At 43.5% G+C, this 24,166-nt stretch overlaps 1 protein-coding gene across 1 annotated transcript in view; it reads left to right on the plus strand.

The window, feature by feature from the left end:
- Window positions 1–12,845: 12,845 nt before the first annotated feature.
- Window positions 12,846–24,166, plus strand: part of MAP7D2 (MAP7 domain containing 2) — an 87,452-nt gene continuing 76,131 nt past the window's right edge. Inside the window, exon 1 of the mRNA XM_075521425.1 lies at window positions 12,846–13,112. Coding sequence (XP_075377540.1) covers window positions 13,070–13,112 — 43 coding nt within the window. The 5' untranslated portion in view covers window positions 12,846–13,069. The remainder of the gene's footprint in view (window positions 13,113–24,166) is intronic.

The following is a 24,166-nucleotide window of genomic DNA, read 5'->3' on the forward strand; positions in this document are numbered from 1 at the left end:
ATCTGCAAATTTCCCTTTACGTGCTGGCCACACTTCTAATGTACCCCAGCATGTAGCTTCTTTCAGAAGAGCAGGTCGCAGGTTCACGTTCAACCCAGCGTGCACTGTAACCCACGGGACTATGACCTAGCCAGCCACTTCCCAGCCTGTACCTGTACATGGGGTTATTCCAGCTGCCCCAGGTGCAGAACTTCATACTTCTTATAAGGATCACGAGGTCTCTGTCCAATCCTTAAGTTTTTCAGGGTCCTTCTGGGTTGAACCACCAGCCACTTCCCCTAACTTAGTGTTATCTGCAGATCTGCTGAGAATGAGCTCTGTGTTGCAGCCAGGTTGTTAATGAAGGCATTTGATATGGGTGCCAGTACTGACCCCAGGGTGCTTTGCTGATTACGAGCCAAATACTGAGTTATTGACTGCTACCCTTACAGCCAGTTTTCAATTCATCTAAACAGTCTGTTTGTCCAGTCCGTGCTTCTGCGGTTTCCAGAGAGGAAGGTGGTGTCAAAAGCCATATTTAAATTAAGGTATATTACACCCACCAGTCTGCCCTTGCCCACAAAACCAGTCATTTTATCACAGCAGGCAATCAGGCAGGTCAAACATGGTTTGCCTTCCTGGGCTGACTACTGCTGATTATGTGTTCCCTGATCTTTCCATTGACTGAGGTGAAGATGACTGGCGTATAGTTTCCCAAGTCCTCCTCCTTGCCTTTTTCAAAGATGAAGATTGATAGTGGCCTCATACTCAGGCCCACCAGGTCCTCCAGTAGCTTGAGGTGATTCCCATCCAGCCCAATGGATCTGAATACATCCAGTTTCTCTGACCTGTTGTCCCTCCACTGGGGGCTACCCCCTTCCTTCCCCGACTGTGCCCGTACAGGCAGAGGTCTGGGAGTTGGCTTTGGCTGTGAAGACAGAGGCAGAAAAAAGGCACTGAGTTCATCAGCTTTTTCATTGACACCTGTTGTCACTAGGGGCCTTGTCATGGTTTAACCCCAGCCGGCAACTAAGCCCCCCACAGCCGCTTGCTCACTCCCCCCTGGTGGGATGGGGGAGAGAATTGGAAGAGTAAAAGTGAGAAAACCCGTGGGTTGAGATAAAGACAGTTTAATAGGGAAAGCAAAAGCCACGCACACAAGCAAAGCAAAACAAGGAATTCCTTCACTCCTTCCCATGGGCAGGCAGGTGTTCAGCCATCTCCAGGAAAGCAGGGCTCCATTGCGCCTAACGGTTACTTGGGAAGACAAAATGCCATAACTCCTAATGTCCCCCCCCCCCTCCTTCTTCCCCCAGCTGTATATGCTGAGCATGATGCCATATGGTATGGAATAGCCCTTTGGTCAGCTGGGGTCAGCTGTACCAGCTGTGTCCCCTCCCAGCTCCTTGTGCCCCCCCAGCCTGCTCGCTGGTGGGGTGGGGTGAGAAGCTGAAAAGGCCTTGGCTCTGTGTCAGCACTGCTCAGCAGTAACTAAAACATCCCTGTGTTACCAACACTGTTTTCAGCACAAATCCAAAACACAGCCCCGTACTAGCTACTATGAAGAAAATTAACTCTATCCCAGCCAAAACCAGCACATTCTCCACCCCTTATTCCATACCATTTACATCATGCTCAGGTACCACACTATCCAATAAAACCTCATTACCCACCCCCTTCCCATCCTTTGATATAATACACAGATATCCTTCCCTTAGTCTATGGATCACTCCTGTGAAATGTCTTTAAAATGTCCACAAATGTCCATTGAGTTCATTTAGTCCATGCCTTTGGGCTCCATCTATTATGGGGGTCACTCAGGACAGGAGAGGTGGTGTGTTGCGTGGAGTTACTGGGCACCAAAGCCAGCTCAGGTCAGGTCACTGCTGCACTTGCACTGCTTCTTGTAAGGCTTCTCCTCCATTGGTTCAGGTGGTTCCAGCTATAGTAATTCCTGTATCATGCAACTCAGATCCTGGGTTACAACAATTTAAAGGTATGTCCATTACAATCTCCACCCCTGGTCCCTTTGAACTGGACCATCGGGTTTAACACTGCAATGAACTGCTCCCCTTGCCCCTGCTCCGGCTTGGACTTATCGACAGACTGCAGTCCCTTAGGGGAGTACCTGCTCCAAGTGGAGCCTTATCTATGAGCCACAGACTCTCCAGGGGTATACCTGCTGCGGCATAGGCTTATCCACAGCCACAGTCACTTTGAGGTGCACCTGTTCCAGTGTGGCCTTCTCCATGGGCCACCATGCCTTCAGAGGTATCCCTGCTCCAGCATGGCCTTACCCATGGCTGCAATGCCTCCAGGGGTGTACCTGCTCTGTCGTGGGCTTATCCATGGCCACATGCCTTGAGGTGCTCCAGCATGACCTCATGCACAGCCACTGATGCTTCAAGCTGTATCTGCTGCAGCATGGACTTATCCACAACCACAGATGCTTCGAGGTGTACCTTCTGCAGTGTGGACTTATCCTTGGGCCACAATCCCTTCAGAGGTATACCTGCTGCGGCACAGACATAACCATGGCCACACATGCTTCGGGATGTGCCTGCTCTGACATGGGCTTATCCACAGCCACAGATGCTTCGGGGTGTTCTGCTCCTGCGTGGACTCATCCACAGGTCACAGTCCCTTTGACTCGAGTTCACACTGGAGTTCCAGCCTGCCCAGTACAGCAGCACAGAAACAGCAGCAATGCCATGGCCATCTGCCAGCCCAGGCACATCACCATTGCTGTTATCAAAATGTCCCCAGGCACAGCAGAGTAAGATGATAAGCAGTACAGCAGGCAGCAAAAGCAAAAAGCAGCCACTAATGAGCGCTGGACGCTAATACACAGTAAGGCAAGCAAGCACAGGAGCCTGCCAATTAATAGCTAAACAGCAATAACAGCTATAAATTCAATCATCTAGCACATTCCAATCAAATCTGTCATTATCTCGAACCCTTTGAGCCCCACATTGGGTGCCAAAAAGGACTGTCGTGGTTTAACCCCAGCCAGCAACTAAGCCCCACACAGCCGCTCGCTCACTCCCCCCTGGTGGGATGGGGGAGAGAATTGGAAGGGTAAAAGAGAGAAAACTCGTGGGTTGAGATAAAGACAGTTTAATAGGTAAAGCAAAAGCTGTGCACACAAGCAAAGCAAAGCAAGGGATTCATTCACTCCTCCCCATGGGCAGGCAGGTGTTCAGCCATCTCCAGGAAAGCAGGGCTCCATCACATGTAATGGTTACTTGGGAAGACAAAACACCATCACTCTGAACATTCTCCCCCCCTTCTTCTTCCCCCAGCTGTATATACTGGGCATGACGCCATATGGTCTGGGATATCCCTTTGGTCAGCTGGGGTCAGCTGTCCCAGCTGTGTCCCCTCCCAGCTCCTTGTGCCCCCCCAGCCTGCTCGCTGGTGGGGTGGGGTGAGAAGCAGAAAAGGCCTTGGCTCTGTGTCAGCACTGCTCAGCAGTAACAGAAACATCCCTGTGTTACCAACACTGTTTTCAGCACAAATCCAAAACATAGCCCCATATTAGCTACTATGAAGAAAATTAACTATCCATCCCAGCCAAAATCAGCACAGGCCTCCATCAGCAGAAGCCCATTTTCCTTGAACTTGCTTTTCCAATGAGCATTCTCACAGCATCTGCCTTGTTCCAACCAGTGCCCCTCAGCAGTCTCAGCTCCAGCTGGGCTTTGGCCTTCCCGATTTTGACACTAAATACCTAACACCGCTTTTTTTTGGTGTTTGTCAAGTAGTAGTGGTTTACTTAAGACATTAGAATAATTTTATTTAGTTTGGCTAATCTAAACCACATAGGAGATGGTCCTTCTGACTCTTGCACGCTTTTGCTCCAGCAGGTCAAGACTCATGAATGAACATGGAAAAATTGCTCCAACTGCAGAAGCAATTGTCTGCTAGTAGGAAGACATGGAAAAGATGTCTGAAATTACAACCCAGTTAAATGTGGTTAATACAAATATCAATAAAAATGGAATGGAATTCTTCTGGTCTTTAAAGATTTAGAGGAAAGATGCAACTAGACACTGAAGACCAACAGATCACCCTATAGGAAGGTTTAGGGTTGGTCTGCCACTGGGAAACATTCTTGGAAGAGGATCATACACTGAATAGTTCAAGTTCTGGACTGGGATCAAGGCTAATTTGATTGATACGAACTTAAATTTAAAAGTAGGGAACAAAGCTGGGAAAGGCTCACTTAATCTGCTTGATGATAATGTAGTGAGAAAGAAATATCAGAGGGTCAGAGGAATGAAAGTGCCACTACTGATAAGAGCGCATGCTGGCTAATACAGAGGGGGAAGTACTGGCTAAAAATTAGCCTCTTGTGGTGGCCACTATGAAGGTATTCCGTTGGTACAACAAAACAGAGGATCCAGAACAACTGAGTCAGAATGTGAAACTAGCTAGTACAGAGACCTGTGGAGGATTAGCAGTTGTGGCTGGAATATCAGGATGGCAGTATATGCATTATTCAGTAAAGACAGAAGAGAAACATAAAGATGGTGAAATAGCATTATGCATCAATGACCTCAGAGAAAGAAAAGGGACAGTATATATAAGATGGATCATGTTTAAGTTAAAATTGTTTAGAGAAGGTTAGAAAACATACTGTACTGAAGTATCAGAGAACCTGAAGTATCCAAGAGAGCCTGGGGGTTGGATATAGACAGGGATGTAGATCTCTGTCATGTCATTTGGAAAAGAAAAGAAGTACCCTTACTAACTCTATAAATATGGAAAAGTTTAAGTCCTCAGATTGGAAGACCTACCTCTTCCTAGATGTGCTAACAGATCACTACGCTGCATAACAAGGTGTGCAAGAGTGCTATGAAGACTTTCTATCATATGGCTAGGAGGAAATCTGCAGCATCCTTAAACATTTTTTAACTACAAATAAGTAATTTCCATTATTTTTAACTGATTCGGAATGAAAAGAAATTCTGAAATGGCAGAATTCTCATTGAATAGAAACGCTGGGTTTAGCCATCTTAATTTTTTCCAGCTAGTTGGGTTAGTTGCATCAGGTTGTATCTTCAAATTGAGCTTGAAGGCAGAGTAAATAACTTCTCTCATAATGATCACAAATTAATTTAAAAACAAACTTTGAACACTCTGATATGCAGTAGAAATTTAAAAAAAAAGGAAATGACAAGATACATACTAGACGTAATTAGACCTGATTTTCGGGGGGGGGAGGCTAAATTGTCAAAGAGCTAGAATTCAGAAAATACACTAAATGACTGCAAAAACAACATTATGCATTTGGTACCATCCTTTACATTATTTCCACAGAATCTGTAATGCCTATTTTTATTAACCCACTAGCAATTACCAGATCTTTTTATTTTATATTTTGGTCTCTCTTATATTGGCTACAGAGGTTCGTAAACATTTACTAACTGCATTCACTATGTTTGCTTAGTTATAACTCTTATAAAATTAAAATCTAGAGGAAGTGGCATGTTCCATGAATTACTGGATTGGCAGGGAGGCAGAAAATTGATCTTTAATTGTACGTGGGAGTGATCTTTAACCTGTGAAATTAAGGTAAGTTAATGTTTGATTAACATCTGATGTTTACTCAAGTTTTGAAATGTGTGACAACTAAGTACATCTCTGTGAGACCTCTGTATAGCTGTTATTTTATCTTTTAGCATATATATTTAACATTTCTTTGTTGAATATTTATACATTATAAACTGAAATAACTGATTTTTCTGTTCAGAGGCAGATTGTGTAATTTGCTGTAGCTGCGTTGAAGTCAGTGGAGCTCAGCCTGAGGATCCATTTCATTCTTGATGAACAAGTTTTGTCAATAGACCCTCCCCTTTTGTGTTAAAATGTTCAGTATACTATTTTATACCCATTGCTTTGAGGCTCAGCTCAACCATTTTCAGACACTGCTTGCTTCAAAATTATTGATCTCATTTTAATAACCAGGAGGCCTTTAGACTGTAAGCATCTGCAGGCATAGCCTGATTTATCTTGCTTCGAAGCAACCACAGAATCACTGTGACCAGCGCTGCATTCTCTATGTTTGAGTGTGCCAAGTCACACACATGAATAAATGTCACGGTCTGTGGAAGCTGAGGAAGAAGGAAAATTGATTATGAAAGTAAATAAAATCCTCATCTTTTACAACGTTCTTTCTCTCTCTTTCAATAAAAGCAATCAGAATTCAACTTCTGTTTTCCTACGCTGGGCAGGTACTAAATACATTCTTAAGTCGCATCTGGGTCTGTTGTAGGTTCCCAGTAGGTAGTTATGAAAGCGGACCTAAACCACGCTGACTTCTCTCCTCCAGTTATTATGTCTCTCCCAGAGTTATCTTATGGATAACTATGATTATCTTATGGATAACTATCTATAGACCTACTGGGTCTATAAGTTCCAGAGGTTTTGTATCCCCATGGTAGCCATGACTTCCCTTCCCTTCAAGGTGACTTAATTTCTTACACACAGGATGCTAGTTTAACCAAAAAAGTGAAAAACTAATTCTCTGCTGACTGTCTGCCATTTGATGCAGTATAATTATTATTCAATGATAACTAAACTTAATTAGTTTAATGCTATTTTAGGCATTCAATCAGAGTAGAAATATCTTAGGATTTGATATTCCGTAACCTTGAGAACAGCTGATTATCAATCTGATGTAGATATGTTCCTGTCCATGCTTCTATCATATGTGAATATAACACGATCTTCCCCTATACGAACAGATGTACTGCTGGGGAAGGAACGTGCCTCTTCCTGGCAAAGTACGCTGCTGCAGTTAAACAAAAATACTACAAATAATTGCAAATCCTTCAGGCAAATATCAGTCACTTCAGCAGGTGGTGAAGAGAAATGGAGGAACGTTTCTATGGCTGCAGGGCAGACATTCTTTCCTTCCTAAGCAAGACTTATCTTCTCCTGCCTCTCCCAGCAAATGCTAAGACTGTGTCACATCCTGTTAAAGCATGAAAAGCTAACAGAGCTTTTGCCTTTTCTTTGCCTGATACTGCAGTAAAGAACCTTTAGCTTAATCCCAGAATCAAAAGCAATCCAAAACTCATCAAAATCTAACTTGTTCATATCCCCCAATAATACCTGGCCACAAATCTGCAAAGCAATTAATAACACAGCTCTTAAGATTCACGGTTCACAAGGTTTTGAATCTGAAAGGGAAAAGCAGGTATTTGGTGGTAAATAAGGAAGGCCTTATTTACGGGAGAACTGGAGAAATAATATATATCATCCTTTCAATGAAACATTGATGAAAAAAGGTTCAGTTTAAATCAGGTGTGAAATAGGTTTGTGCTGCATTCCACTACTGTTTATCCCATTACTGTGCTCAGTAAAGCAGGGTGTGTAGGCAGGGCTATGTTTGTACATGACTTAAAATGCCTGTGCCGTCAATAAATAACGAAGGACAAGGTGATGAGAGAGTTCCTCTCTTTCTCTGTTTTCACTTATTTTTGTGAAGATTGACCTCATTAGTGTCAACCTGTTCCACGTCAAATAGCTCCAGCTGAACTTCAAAAGATAACATAAATGTGTGAGGCAAGTGAGAATATGCCCCTAGTTCAAGGCATTCTGGGAATATAAAAAATTATATATGGCATAAGATATTGGGGTAGGAGATGTGTAATTTAACAATGTAGGGTTTTTTAAATATATTTTTTGCACGTGGAGGAGAACTAATATGCTTTTTGCATGCCAAAAGACAAATACAAAAGCAATCCATTATGATTCATCCTAAAAATTATTTTAACGTTAGCCTGATATTATTCACTGAATGACACTTCTTAGCTATGTAAGTACACAAAAATAAAGCAGACAGATGTAGTTCAAGCTTTGCCAGACTGAGCTGCACATTGGTCCTGCTCTTCAATCACGGGAACTTAAAAAGATAGTTTAATTCCTGCAGATATTCTGCCCGTGGCTTCTTAGACAATGAGAGACAAACAAATTGAAGCCATGTCACCAGGGCAAATTCAGCTGTATTTTATAAAAACATTCCTGACTAAAAGGTAGAAGTCCTTTAGAAATACAACATGACTTTTGATTTCAAAATCGTGGTTTTGAAACAGAGCACCATTTTGCTGTTATCTAGCTTCAAGACTGACACCACCAACACATTTTATAGAAAGGTTTCAAGCGACTGGGGAAAAATAATTTTCTCCATTATCATATGTGTCTCAGTTTATTGACTCAGTGCCCATGAATTTTTTGTGTAAGACTGATCCCTCATGAGGAAGATTTCTTATCAGTCAACTAGTCCATGAGCATTTCTGTCATTTGCAAACCTAATTTCTCGATAACTCTCTAAGTACAATCATGATTTATAATGTTTCAGGGGAACGCTTAAGGTGGTGAGTTAATACATCAACAATCAGGAATAACTATAATTAGTTATACCCACCACCTTTCTTCAGTTTCTGACATATGTGTTAAAACACCCTTTTTAACTTCTGAGTCATGTTCTGTTTTTCTCAGAGGACATGAACTTACCTGATGAAGAGAAGTACTTCTCTTCAGATGAATTTGTATTGTCCGTAAAAATACTTTGGCACGAGCACTCCATTTCATTCAGAAGTCATGAGGCACTGGAATTCCAGGAGTTTCAGAAAAGGAAGGATGATTTTGAAGTTAAAGCAGACAAATACTGCCTGGGAGAACTGTATTTCCCATCTTTGACACGCAGCGTTTGCGTGACGCTGGGCCAATTGCTCTAACTGAAATACCACGGGCAGCCATTCTGTTTGCCACACTTTTTTGGGTTCTCGACTTGTCGGCTATTGATTCAAAATGGTGAAATAGAGCAGAAACTGTGGACCATCGTACATTTGGCCAGTTTGCTCAGGGCTCACTGTTCTGTTTCCCCTCGGAAGCATTCCTACGGATAGATGGCTTTGGTCACATAGATACAACCACAAGATATAAAAAACACTGAAAAAAGAAGCCAAGCTTTTCAAAGTTAGTTTACACTTTTGACAATTTTTATTTTAACGTCTGTTAAGGTGGCAAAATTAGCAGTCCCTCCAGCTTCTTTCTGCCTGCATCCTGTACTTTACCTCTCTGCAGATTTACCTCTGAGATTTTCCCAGACTTAGGTTGACCAACACCTACTGTAGCTCTTGTATGAATATTTGCACACACCTGTTTAAATACAGCACCTGCTGAAAATGTGTGGTAAGAGGGCAAAAATGTTTTCCACAAAAGAAACCCAAAGTGGTGTTGACTTTAACAGTGCACAACACACCATAAAAGAAAGATAAACGCTTTAAAATACAACAATCTGGAACAAGCATTACCAGAGTTTCATTCACAGAAGGACAAACTGAGCATCAGATAAAGAAAGCAGAATAACCAAAGTGTCTGCAATAAAACACCTTCCCAATCAGAGGGCTCAATGCGACGTGCCTCACAGAGATGAAGTTGAGCTTGGGAGAATTCCTGCATTGCCTTGTAAATTCATGCCAGAGAGCTGATGATAAGAGGCTGGCCACAGCCCAGCACACACACAGCTTCTCCCTGCCCATCTCCCTGCCCTTACTGGCAGCACTATGGTAACTCACGCCCCTGGTCCTGGGGGCGAGGAGAAAATTCCCGGTCCCTTCCCTCAGCTCCCCAAGGCTGTAGGGCTGTCAGGTTATGTATTCCTTCCCCTGTTACTCAAAAGTGGAGCCTCAAATTGCTCCTGGTGACGTGCTGCCTTTAGGATGGCTTCCTTTAGTGTGATATGAAGGGACAGTAGAGCAAGGTGGGGGGTGGAGAGTTAGAGAGGGACATGGTGACATCTCCAACTCTGAGCATGCAGGCACTGGCTGTAGTCCTATCACAGCTGGAAAAGCCCCTTTAGCTGCTACGGTCAAGAAAATCATCTTGTGCTGTGAAGTATGGGCAAAATTAAAGAGTCCACAACTTCCTTCTTAAAAGTTGAAGATTAAAAAATTCCCCAGAGTTCCTCTATCTGTCATAAAGAAGGATACACAGATATGTCTGAAACTAGCTCCTGACTCCCTGCTGTAAGTGCATACCAAAGCTTTGTAGATTGTAAGTAACCCACTACATCTGGTGCTTAAAGATCCATAAAGTATTCAAAGTCAAACCTGAGCAAGAACGGTTCTGGTCTTGTTTCTTAGGTGCTAGTAGATGCACGCTGTATTAAACCCACTATTCCCTGCTTTAAAACAACCTGCCAACCTCTACAACATAAAAGAATTAACCACCAACTACGGACAACTCCAGATACATTACCTCTTGTTAGTTCTTCCCTGTGTGTAAAATATGATAATAGTACTACTTAAACTTAGAAGGCTGTTAAAAGTTAAATTTATTAATGCTTGAAGGAGTTATGAGAGTACCACAGGAAAGCCATCATGGAAATTAATTAACCTGCCTTCAAGGCAGGGTTTGAAAAATGTACAGTGAATATGACATGAAAGATTCCACTTTACATGATGAAAATGAAGAGAAACATTGAAGAACTATACATTAATTAAACACATCCTTTGCATTGAATGAGGCAGGAGTCTTGCGGAAAAAACACTTTGCAAAGGTAATTTAAAAACTGACTCATATCACATACTACATACAATACTATAGGGGCGGTTTTTGTCTTTGGAGCTTTAATGTTTTCCATATAGTTTCCTTAAGTTTTCTTTAAAATCTTCTTTTCACTGCATGACTCCCTGTCTGAATATTGGTGAGGCTGTGAGCCAGCCATCAGAGGAAATTACAGTCGTAGGAAACTACTTATTTCTCCATGTGACATGCTATGCTTACAGGCTTCACGACCGCTTGGGAGCCAGCACTAGTAGGCTCACATTGCCCAGGGCAGATTCTCCTGTGGTCCCATCCATCCCTCTCCACCCAACCACCGGCTCCTGCCCAAATACCCTGCCTGCAGATACCCTCACACCCCCTTCTCCCTCTCCACCCAACCACCCGCTCCTGCCCAAATACCCTGCCTGCAGATACCCTCACACCCCCTTCTCCAGCTTCTGGCTATGCTCCTCTATCTTCTCCTGTCCCTTCTTATCCCCCCCGTCCACTCCCTGCTTTCCTAATTCCCAGTCCTGGAAACTCATCCTCTCGGTTTCCTTTCCCTCAGCACTAAGCCCATGTAACTTGCACTGAGACCAGCTGTTCTTTCCCGTGTGTTTGTCAGGCACCAATAGGCTAAAGATTAATTAAGATTACAGGAGAGTCTTCCTTCTTTTGGTTTTGTTGCCAAAGGAGCCCCTGGAAATCAGGAGGCACAGCTACAGTAAGACAGGTAGGATTTTTCTTCTGTAACATGAGCAAAACAGTACAATTACATCTTTAGACAGGTAAAATAATTTTAAGTGGAGCCCCTTGACAGAAGTTTAGCCTGAGAAACAGCTGGCATGAAAACGTCAATCAACACTTTTTAAATTTGGCAGTTATAAACAATGAAAATGAAGTCTTTCACTGATAAGGCAACATTAGGAATAAGTGTTACTATACGCACCAACAAAAACTGTCTAGTTAAGCTTTTTTATTGAGATGTGTGAACCCAAACATGAGGACACCACTTGAATGTATAGATGGAAGACAAATTGTTGACCAGCACCCCAACAGAATAATTTGCACTTAATAAAAAATAGTGACTTACTGGGAGACACATCAGGAATACCAAAGCAAATGCTTTAAAAAAAAAAAGAACAGAAAATACTTTCTTCCTCCACCCCCTTATATTGACTATGGTCTGTATTTTCAGCTAAAGAAGAATATAAGAGGAACATAATTGCTAGGCAAAAAGAACAGAACAAAAGGACTAAGAAAGGAAAGTGTGGGGATTAAATATGTCTTAAATTTCAATTTTGGTAAACTGGCATTGAAGATGAGGCAGTAACGTTTTTTGGTGTCTAGTACCAGTTCTGGCGACGTTTCGAGGCAGTGGAGCAGGAGCTGCCCTGAGGCCTCGCGTGGGGCCGTGTCCGTTCCCGTAGCGCTGCAGAGCGTCCCCACGTTGTCAAGAATCAGCAAAAACGGGAAGGTGGGAGCAAAACAAATACGCAAGCTGTGTTAAACTTCTGGGGGTTCTTTGACCACTAGAATTACCACAGAAACGACCACTAGAATGACCACATAAATTTCGACCACATAAATTTCAACCACATAAATGTTTAGGAGAAAAAAAAAATGACGTTTCTTTATTTCCCCTCTTCTAAAACTGAGTACAAAATGGTACCGCTGCCGCAGGGCCAGCCCAGCCTGAAGAGCCATCCGCAGGCCTGGAAGTGGGAACCACCTTGGGGGGGGAACCGCGAGCAGCAGCTGGACGAGGAGGACAGGCTTGTGCCTTCCTCCAGCACCATCGACTCAACCCAGGCGGCGCGTGGCTGCAAACAGCGCACGCAACCGCCTGGATGGAAAAATCTGGAAAAACCTGGAAAAAAACGGCAGGGCCTCCCGGAAGGCCAGAGGGCACGCTGTTTGACTCTCCGAGATAAACCGATTCAACGTACCCACTCACCAATGCACAGGCTCGGCCGCGCTGCCTCCCCGGACGGAGCGCAGACCCACGGCGCAAGGTGACAGGCGGGCGGTGCGGCGGGGCCGGTGGGCCGCACACAGGGCACTGGGCCAGGCCTCCCCTGCCGGCAGGACCCCGCTGCCCTGCGGCCAGGCCAGGCCAGGCCCTCCCCGTCCCGCCGGCCGAGGTGCCGCGCTCCCCGGCGCAGCTGCCGCGGGGCGGCGGGGGTGCACCGGGGGCCAGGGTGGGGCGAGGCTCTACCGAGTGACTACCGGCGGGACCCCCCACGCCCTCAGCGCTGCGGGGCGGGGCAGCACCTGGCGACGCGGGAGCCGCCCCCGCCCGGCGCAGGCGGCACCGGGCGAGGAGCCGCCGCCGAGCGGCACCAGGCTGCCGTCGGCTGCCGTGCCCGGCCCCGCTCTCGGCCCCGCTCCCGCTCCTCCCCGCCCGCCGCGCGGTGTCAGGTGCCGCGGGGCGGGCAGTGCGCCTGTGCGGCGGCCGCTGGGCGCCGCGGAGCGGAGCGGAGCCCCGGCAGTGGCAGCAGGACGCGGCGGTGGCCACCGGCCGAGGAAGATGGCGGAGCCGGGGGCTGCGCGCAGCTACCCGCGGGCGACAGGTAGGGGATGAGTCTGCGGCCCCGCAAGGTGCCGGAGGACGGCGGCTCGCCCGCCCGCCTCCCTCAGCTGCCCCTGGTGCCGTCCCGTGCCCTCCCGCCCCGGGCCGGGGCTGCCGGAGCCCCACGGGGCGGCAGGCGAGGGTCGCTCCCCCGCCTGCCCAGCAGGTGCTGGCCGGCGCGGCGCTGAGGGGGCGGCGGCGGGAGGGTCCGGCCGCCATCTCGGGCCGGGCCTGGGGCCGCCGTGGGGCGCGGAGGGGGGGCGGCCCCGGCCCCGCGCAGGGATGAGGCGGGTTATGCTCGGCGGGGCTGCGGGAGTGCCGGCGCCGGAGGGAGCCGGCGGTTGGCGGCTCCTGGGGGGACGCAGAGCGGGTCTCGACCGAGGCCCCCGGCGTGCCCCTTCCCCCGCCGCCCGGTGCCGCCTTTGTGGTGCGGGAGGTGTTTGCCATGAGGTGGCTTTTGTGCGGCGGGTCGGGCTCGCCAGGCAGCCGCGTGTGCCGCCGCGATTTCCCCGACCGCCGGCGGTGCTGTCGGGGAGGGCGGCAGCTCGGTTTTGCCCCGAAGTGGAGAGCGGGGAGGGAGCGATTTATGAACCTCATTTTCAGCGGTGCCTGGGCCTGCCTGTGCCGGCTGGCCAACCCGGGCAGCAAACTGGTTGAGCTGGTATCGAGCGTGAACGCCTCACTCCGAGCCCTTGCATAGGCACGGCTCCTATTAAGGTCCCTCCTCGTTTCTTGGTGAACATAACTTTTAATTTCTGAGGGTGAAGAGGGTGTGTGTGAGATGTGGTGGAGGCTGCTGCACCGTATGGAGTTGCATGTGGCATGGGATCAAGTCCCCCAGCAGATGTTAGGGCCAAGGCTTGTTGTTGTGACCTTAGCTCTTGGCCTCACGTGTAGGTGTCAGGGTGTGTCTGGCTGCTCTTTCTTCACATGACCTCTCCCCGGTTCGATGTATGAGATGAGTGGTGATTAAGGTATTAGGCAGCTGCTCATTATACTTTTACCTTAATTATCTGATTTGGGGCCTTTGCTTTGTGGATGGCAAACCATCTAAACCTGGGGTGTAAGAGGGAATTAATTTTCCTCTTGTCCTAAGCCACTGTAGTTTCTAAAAGTAGCTTTACAATTGCTTTGGGAGATAAGGAAGTAGTATTATCCCAAATTTACGGAGTGGGAAGATGAATCCAAGTCTTTGACTTCTCTGAGGTAACGCTGTGTGAGGAGCCAAGGAGGGAGCCAGGACTGCCTGTTTGCTGTTCCTCGCCCTCCTTCTGTGCTCAGCAGTCACGGCTCCTGCTGTAAGCTGTTGCGGTTGAGCAGTCAAGCACTTCTAGGTCTTGGGTCTCCATTTTTTCATGTTTGACATGGAAGAGAAGGGATAAAAGCAATTAATGCTCAGAATTTATATTTGTGACTTTTTTTTTCCCCTCCTCTCTGAAGTGTAAGGAAGTCTGCCCAATATTCAGTTGCATTCTTCCCAGGCTTTTTTTCTTCTTATGTTTTCCTACTTTATACTTTCTAACTTCAGAGGCATATGTTGCAAAAAAGCTTCGCTTATTATGTAGACCAGGACATGGTTTATTTTTCACCCTGTATGAGATTGGGAGTCCATAGAAAAGGCAGCATGTGGTGTAATTAAAGATGATATCAAATGGGTCATGTGTTGTAGAGCATGGACAAGCACAGACAGATGTAATCACTTGTGGTCAAGCATCAACATTTGAACACTAATGCCCAAGCACGGCACTATAGAGTGGTCTCAGCCAAATCTGTTATTTTATTTGATTTGGCTGATTAGAAGAGAATATACGATGTGGTGTAAAAGATTGTCTGTACATTTGTGGTGTGTTTTCAAGATAGCAGCGTGGATAGGATTTGGATCTGTTGCAGCAGAGAATGAGGCTTTTTTTTCTGGGACCCAATTTACTACTTTTGCAGCAATTGCAACAGCTACCAACACAAATCATTAACAGGGATGTGGAACTGATGTTCTCTTAATTCATGTGTTTGTATGTACATCTTGGTCCTGGAGTCCTCATCTTGTTCATAGCGATAGGAAGAATCTTACCTCCGTGTCCCAAAGTGAAGTGCTTCTTCCCACTGTGTTGCCCCAAGAAGGGGTGCTGCCCCAGCAACGGGCTGCCGCCACCGTCTGCCTTCCCAAATGTGGTAGTTCTCTGGTAGCATCCGAGTTTTGATCTCTAGGGTCCTCCAATGCTGAGGGTATTGCTAGGATGGCAGTGAAAGTGAGGTGCCAGATTTAGCGTGCACATCACTTCAGACTGTCTGCCCAGATAAAGCTGTAACATACGAGTCTGCAATAAGGGAAGGTATTTGCATCTCCTGACTACTAGGGAAGAGACTATCTCTCAAGGGTTTATAAGTCTGCAAAAAGGAGCAAAATTCTGTGGCACAAGCAAATAATATTTGCAGAGCTCAAGTGTTTCCCTTTGCCAAAAATCAAAGGCATGTGACAAACAATAGAGATGCTACAGCCTGAGAAGACATCGCAGGAATCTTTTTGTCAGGGAGAGCGTTAGGTGACCAAAATGTAGGTGTTCTTGCTGCTGCCATCTGTAGTAATGGTAATGACTAAAAGCATTTGAAGGACAAGCTGCTCAGTATTGAATCTCTCACCTTCCCTTTTGCTGCCCGGTGAAATTTGCTTAACATATGTTCTGAGAGATTGAAATACTGAACACTTTGGTTTTCAGAGCAAAATACGTTTTTTCTTTTTCTAGAGAAGTTGGTCAGCCCTAAAAGGATTTAAGAAAAAATTATGTGTTGTGCCAACTTAGACTGTATATCACAAAAACAGTTTGTGTGAAAGCAATTCATGTGTGTATTTCTTTAAAAATACTGTGTGGGTTTTTCTTCTTGATAGCAGTGCTTTTCCAACTGATTTGTTACCAGCCAAAATGATTTAAAGAAAGTATACTTATACTATTTTTGTACTATATTATTTTCTCTCATATATGGACATTCAAGGTTGTTTATCCCCAAGGTTAATTAATGTGCTGCCTTTCATGTGATGTTAACATTTGCAAGTATTGGTTTTAGTTCAGCGCAGTTTAATACACTACACCCTCTCAAGGTTATTTTTTTACAATTTAAAATATTGTAACACTGACAGACTTTGCCTCTGTCCTGTCATAAAAAAAAGTCAGATCCCTTTCCAACTAAGTTTCATTAAATTGCAGTGAAGGAAAATATCTTGCCTTTGGATTCCAAGACTGCAGAAATAAAAGGAAGGTATATTGCTTGAAATGCTCATGTTAGGGAAGTGAAGCATCTGAAGACTTCAGTGTTTGTAAGATGTTGTGTAGTGTCACATACCTCCATTTGCTTTGGTGGCTGGCATATCCATAGCAGTTGGAAAGGCATCAGGGATGCTTTTTTTTTTTAATATTAAGTAATTATTTCTAGACATGCTAATTGAAGGAGCATGTACATATTTAATGTAAATGAAACTATATATCCTGCATGTTGGTATTGTATGAAGATTTATGTAGTAAGGCTTTTTTAATCTCATGAATAAATAAAATACAATTATAACTTTCTTGGTTATCGTTCTTTTAATGTGTGCAGAGCAAAACCGACAGGGGAAATGCTTCTAAAATCTTATTCATATCTGTCATTCACTTACAAATGCATTTTAAGACTACAGAAAAGTAAGAGCAAGGCTTTTAATTCTGTTTAATTCTGGACTGTTCATGTGATTACAAAAAAAAAAAAATCTTATTTCCTTCTTGTGTGTTGTTTCACCTCTGCTAGAAGGTCCCAGTGTCCATATTGCTGAGTAGCTTGTTTGCCTTTTCTCTGTTACACTTATCTTGACCACTCCTCTTGAAATCTGGTTTTTGCACCAACTCTCTGACAGGGCATTGCAGTTTTCAGCCCTTCATTTACAACTGGCTCAAGTTGTTGAGCAGATCCTAGAAGCAGTTAATTCTCAGTTTAAGTTCTGTATCCACTTCTGTGCTGTTTGTTTTTTAAAGTGGTGTTTGTATAGAATTTTTATAAATAACTGGACCGTTCATGTTGGGGGGAAATAGAGCTGATCAGGAAACTAATGCAATTATGGGAATGCTAACTGCATTGAGTAACAACCAACTCAAGTTCTCTCCTCCCTGTTTCCATCTTCCTCTTTTAATTGTCTCTCACAGTTGTTCTCAGCCTGACAGCTTCAGGTTTTGTGAGGTCTGTGTATCTTTTAGGTCCTGTTTGATATAGTTACCTTTCAGGTGATGTATGTGTGACAGGTTATATACTCAGCTCTCGGTGTACTGTGGTACAGTGACTCGGGTCAGTAAGTATGTTAAATACACTTGCGTTACACACCCAAATTTAACTTTCCTGGGAATCTTTCCTACTGGCTGAGATGGAAAACCTGGATAATACGCCTAAATAATGGAAGGAGTAGTAATGCTGTAACTTAGCCAAGGTAATTGCAGTAATCAAAAGCAAAGTTCTTTCAGTACTGCAACAGGGTTTTTTTGAGCTGCATGGTTTGTGACGTTTAGATAATTTCGGAGTTCTTTTGCTGTGATTGCCTTGTGTTTGGTATTTCCATCACAACTTGATGTATTTCTGTGGTTGGAGGTAGTGCATGTAAGAACGTGGTATGTGTTAGTTTTCCCATTATACTTGTGTTCAAGCAGCTTGCCCAGTGAACTAGTGCCACTTAAGTCATATAGTGGTCTGCCGATCAAATGGACAAAAAAAGTGACTTGAAATCTTGGCTAACCACAGAGATATTTTACAGCATAGTATTACCCTGGACTGACTATAGGTAGGATATTTAGAAATACCTTTCACTGTGTTTTATCTCCACAATGATGATGTGTGGAGGTGTAAAGATAAGAGGTAAGTGGGTTTCACACAGTGGAAATCTATCTAACCGTTAAAATGAAAAAAAAAAATTGAAAGAAACTCGAGATTATTGTTATGTTGTTTAAAATACTGTAACACATCTGCCAGACTTTGTGTCTGTCATTCAAATAATTCACTTTTTTTTCCACTTTTCTTCACTCCTATCATGAAACTATCAAGATCCTAAAACCCTACCACCCAGCACACTCTCCGCAGGTCTGAATGTTGTAAGGATCTTAGTAAAGTACTTTTTGTTGCAGTTAAATAGTAACCAAAAGTTTCATATAGAATTACTTTTGCTTTTGAATTGTCTTGTGTGTCATGTGTATATATGTATACATAATGCATATACATTTCAGGCTTTCTGCAAATGTAATGAATTAATATATTAAAATGCCTGTTGGTCACATCTTAGTTTTCTTCTTCATTTTCTTTCTGTTAACTCTTAAGTGAATTATCCACAGTAGTTAAACTGTTCCTTAACTATTTAATATCTGTCTCCTCTGCAATACGAAGTCTTGTGAAGTATGCGCTTGTCTTCATTTACTGTATTATTTGTCTATATCATTTTTGCTTACTGAATGCCAGATCAAACTGTGGAAATGTTTTGCCCTAAATTCTGGGACATCAGTGTCTCTCTTGCACTTCAATATCTGGAGGTTTTTGCTACTGCTTTCATGTGTCTGTGTCTGTTTTCCTTTGATCAAGAGGAAGCTGATCATTCTTGTGGTATTAAGATGCTGCAGACAAACGTCTACTTTGCCGAGATTTCTGTGATCTTGGCATAAACTTCAGTTACGTAGCAGGTAGGCACCTCTTTGCTTTTTAGCCACTTGTCAGTGAGAATGCCCAAAGCAGTGATGACTAGAAGAAGTATTCCTCATGTTGTGCAGGGTTTGCACAGTTGCATTGTGGTAGCTGTTTGCTTAGAAGTTACTTTGCTTTAAACTGTGTGTTCCTCAGTGCGCCAAAGTTTGTTCTTTCACTGTGGTTTCATGTTATTTTTCTTGGCATAAATAAAGGTGCCAGTAGCAAACTTCTCTTATTAATGCCTCACTTTTGTTAAGTTAATTCCTTTACAATATGGAAAGTGCAACTTTTTGTGTTCCAGTGTTATGCATATGTGCTTTTATTGATTGGGATAATTTGAGAAACATAGTGTTGAGCTGAATTTCTTGTAGCAATTTAACAGAAGAGATTGTTTCCCGTGCATCTTATAATATTTAACTTTTTTGAACTTTCTGTTTTCCATTACAAGAGTAAATGCATGTTTGGTGCGGTCTTGGGCATTCATATCCTTTTTCTGGTGTGCAAAAAATCTGGAAACTCTCCTTTTTCTGTACTTTGATTACAGAAATAGATTAAATTGTTCAAGCTTTTGAAGTCAACCCCTTCACTAATAATTATATCTGATGTTCTGTAAAGTCATTCCTGTGTGCTTTCATTTTCCTTCCAAGAGGACCAGTCCACTGAATATGTTTTAACTTGGGTAGATACGGTGGGCATTTTAGTCTGAGATGCCTTCTGAGCTGGTCCTTCATGCCAGAGCTGGCTGCCTGTTGGTCCCATGTGCACATTGATGCATCTGCTTGCACAAAAAGAGAAATGGATTTTATGCCTTATAACCTTAGCATCATCATTGCTGCATTGTGCATCCAACATTAAACAACCATTTTAGAAGAAGAAAGTATATAAAGCTTCATAAGTCTACTTTCCTTTGAGTAATTTCTTTTAGATATTCATTTTTCCTAGTAGTGATTTTAATAAATAACACGAGGCTCTAGAATTTATCACTTCTACCCGAGGCTTTGATAGGATGGAAAAGGATGTGTTGGATAAAAATACATGATACCATGTATCAGTTTGTGGATGCCACTGTAAAAGCATCTCAAAAAATCTTCAAGAAAATAGTAGTAACACTAGTATATCTGATTGTTTTGTCTGTTTTAATGCCAGATGCTGGAGGACATATTGTGGTTTTGTTTCAATTAGGTAGGATCTGGAAGTATGCCTTACTTGGTTTAATCCATATGAATTACCAAATTACTTGTCTCATGCCAAGCAGAAGCTAGCAGAGCTCTTCTTTATTTCAGCAAAACATGCATGCAAATACTGCTAGTTTGCAATTACTTTTGGTTGTAGGCGTGGTGGAATACTGAAATTCTTAATGTGGCTTTCATAAAAAAAAAAAAGATCCAAATTTTCCTAAGGTGGTGCGGCATGCCTGGGTTTGTTAACTACAGGAACAGTGCTGACGGGCTCTTACCCTGCTCAGCGAGGGAGAGCACCGCTGCTTTTTCACCTGAGTAGTAAATCAGTGATAGTTTGAAGAATACCCCAGTCTGAATAAACTAGCCTTGATTATTTAGTTAGAATGAACTTCAAATATGTAATTATACTGTAAGTAAAATAAACCTCACTTTGAAAAAACTCCAGTCATATGAAACAAAAATATTTTCTATACTGCTAAGGTGGCCATGTGGCAAATTGCACAAGAAAGGCCTTTCCTTTTGTCCCAGAAGGGAAAATAAGACAATACTGCAGTGTTTACCCACACATTGTTACTGTGATTTTACATATTTTAAGTAAGGGTTTCTAATTTCCCTTCCCTCAGGAGGGTGGTATCAACTAATCTGGTTCAGCTGGACAGACAAGAGACTTGCTGGGGTGAGGTGGGAGGAGATCCTCATGATGGGATAGCCTGATAGAGTGTGCTTGTTGCCAGCTGAAGAGAAACTTTTGCCATTGGCATTGGATCTGCTTTGGGAAGTGCTTTCATTCTCTCATCACTGGCAACTCACCTGCTCTCGCCAGTAGTTTTCATTCCCTCATTTGTGTTGAACGTGGCATCCATGTGTGTGTTTGTATAGACCCACTCTGCATCAGGGGAAAGAGATGTCAGGGAGAGGACTGGAAACATGCTGTTGAGGCTCTTAAAATGCTGATAAAAAATAAGCCAATTATGGCTTCCAAAATAAATGATGGATGGACTGGTTCTTCTTTCCCTGTCCTAAAGGGAAGAAGGAGTAGGACTTTACTTCTATCCTTAGTTTCTTGACTTTTAGTACTGTGCTTCAGCCACAGGGCATCTTTTCCCCATAAGCTTAATGGTCTATTAATAGATGTAAGTATTTCCATTATGTTTCCTGTGTTTAGTAGTGCTAAGTGCTGTGGTTGTAAGTAAACATGGCAATTTTAAACAGTCAAAGGAAGTGGTTTAATGGTGCAGTGAAATAAATGGGTGACCTTCCTTTGGCATAAATGGGTTTTTGATGAGGTTCTGGATGAGTATGCTGGATGCAGGGTTGTGGTCCAGGATGTGTTTCATGGCTCTTTGAGGCTGGGTGATGGCACTGAATGAAAATGTTTGAGTGATGCATAGGGGAGAGATTGTTTAGAGAAAGTGTTCTGCAGAAAGGTTGGATTTTTGTAGCATTATCAAGTTATGGAACTGAAAGAAAACCTGAAACAGAAATAACTGCATAGATTATTTGAGACATTTACAGATAACAGAAAGAGTTTGGGTTTTGAGGCATTTACAGATAACAGGAAGAGTTTGTTTTTCTTATAATCTTATAATACTTCTTATAATCTAAGGGTAGTTTTGCGTATTCCCCCCCTTGCTGTATGTTTTTCCTGGTTTGGGTTGTTTTTTTTTTCCCCTCTGAAGTTTTGTAATCTCTGTTCTTATACCTTAGTCACTACCTGTATCCAGTCTTCCTTTAAGTCTCATACTGCCAAAGGGTGTCTTAAAAAGAAGAGGTAGCCTGTCCTTGAATCTTAATATATTTAATCTGTGATGAAGTTGCTGAAATGATGCGTGAATGGAACTGAAAGTCATGTTACACAGTACAAGCACATCCACTTTCAAATCCAGTTTTTGTCATGACTGGTCTGTTTGTAATGCTGAAGACAAACTGAAGACTGTAAAGGAAGTCTTCATGCAACCAAGGTTCCTGGTGATGAATGCTCTCTAAAGCATAGTGACAAGCTTACAGGCCATGTAGCAACTCAAAAGGTGTTTAAAATAGCACAGTAATGCCCCTGGAAGACCACTGAATTCTCTGTTGATGTAAAACCCCTGCAATACATAGATCTTCTGTTGCCTGCTTGCTGATAATGGTGCTATCGATAAACTGACATCCTTTGTCATAACTAGGTTAACTCTTGAATTTTTATAAGATGGCTTTTATTTTTCTCTCTAATGGTGTTTTCTTCCTTCTCTATTATCTACTCACCCCTGCCAACGAGGCCTTAAGGATGGCCACTTTAGTCAGAGCAACAGTATCTCCTTCACTGCTCTGTCTTCCCTGGTGGCTAGAAGAAGGCATTGAGGGTAGGGTGTAAGATCACAGCAAGCATACAGTATGCTTCCTAGTGTCCCACAAATTACAGTTCCAGGAGCTAGAGATGTATCCAGAAGACTTGGATACATCTTACATCATACATATACATATTGCCATGCTCTGGCCTGCTCCTCACTCCAGCTTTGTAATTGCACTCAATGCAGTAATTAATTCTTGTGCTCCAGCAGAGCTCACCCCATTCCATCCAGCCTTGGGAGCGGAGGGAGAGAAAAGCATGATGCCAAGGAGGAGGCTGGGCCCATCAGATGGGCTCTGGCAGGAATCTCACCAGCCCACCTGCCTTCTGCAGTGGGAGCCCAGAGGGCTAAAGTAGCTTTTAAATTTTTCTTGTGTTAGCTGCAGGGGAGGCAAGGAGACTGGGAAGAGGAAAAAGGTGGAAAGGAAAAGAAAATGCATTCCATGCTATTTAACCTCTGCTTCAGGCATTACTCTTCAGAAATGGAGAATCACCATATCAAAGAGCTCTTTGAAAATCAAAGGTAACAAAAAAACCAAATAGGCTGAGGAGTGTTTTCCTAGTCTTCACAGCAGCTATCTGTTAACACGTGTTGCAGTATGATATACTTCCTTAAGTTATAGACTTGGAGAAGTAGAGGGGCAGAAGTCCTCAAGATGGTTTTCTAATGGGTATTTTACACTGAAAAGAATCCAGATATCTCCTGGAGATGCACGCATCTTGAGAAACTCTTATCAAAACTTCTATGATATAAGGCAGCACTTGGAAGATGTTATTTTTGTATTCTGACTTTCAGTCCCGATGGCCGAGAACTGCTGGAGCTGATTCTGAGAAGCAGCATTTCAGGCTGATTATATTGTACAGTCCTTCATAAAATTGGACAGCTGAAAATCCCAAGAAAGAAAACTGTTAAAAGAATAGGGAATAACTGTTCAGCAGCTAAAAGCTAGCTTTAACCCCAACTAGATTTGAATGCATTCAGCCCCCCCTTTTTGTTTCCAACTATATAACGTAGTCCATTACTTCATGCCTTGCCAGAATAAAGCCAATTTGTTCTTCTTAAGTGTCATTTGGTAAAAAGGTGGTTTCAGCATTGTCTGGCAGATGCTACGTACTCTCTTTAGGGAACAGTGAAATAAAAAGATATATGTATTTATGTGTAGGTAGAGCTTGAGTGACAACCATTGAGTATACAGTTTGGGGTCTTTGGGAATTGAATTTGATGTAGTTTACACAAACTTGTAAGGGATGATGGTGTCAGGTTTGTAGAGAGAAAACCTTTCAGTGTGCATCAGCTAGCACTGCTTTGATAAGGTGGTGCGGGGTTTGGCTCCTAGTTCTGGATTTACCCAAGCGCATTATATGGAAGTAATTTGCCCCTGAGTTTTCAAATGTTTCATCAAGCACAAGAATCTCTTCATCTTCTGGTGGTAGCTGACTTTCTCCTTTTGGTTCAGAAATGTTCAGTGCATCAGTAAAAAGGTACTAAAAGCAAAGACAAATATTTCTTTCTTACAGTTAGATATTCCTTGCCTATGGACAGAAACAACACCAAAATGTTTGCTTGCTTGTTTGGGAGACCTTCATTTCAAATACTATTTGTGTTCTCATGTAAGAAGTTTGGATGCTGAATTTTCTACTGGTTTTATGGGGGGTTTTTTGGTAGCATTAATCCTTCGCAGTGAGGTAGAGAAGGTGGGTATAGTTGGCTGTTTGTGTCAGTGTACCTGTAATTTTCTTTGTCCCACTGCCTGCTACCCCAGGTGAATCCATTCCCCTTGCTGCTGTCAGTTCAGGCATAGAGGAAGGCCACCCTTCTTGTGTGTGCATAGACCTGCTCTTCCTTTTTCCAAGCTTTCC

Source organism: Mycteria americana, chromosome 1 (genome assembly GCF_035582795.1).
Source record: "Mycteria americana isolate JAX WOST 10 ecotype Jacksonville Zoo and Gardens chromosome 1, USCA_MyAme_1.0, whole genome shotgun sequence".
Lineage (NCBI taxonomy): Eukaryota > Metazoa > Chordata > Aves > Ciconiiformes > Ciconiidae > Mycteria > Mycteria americana.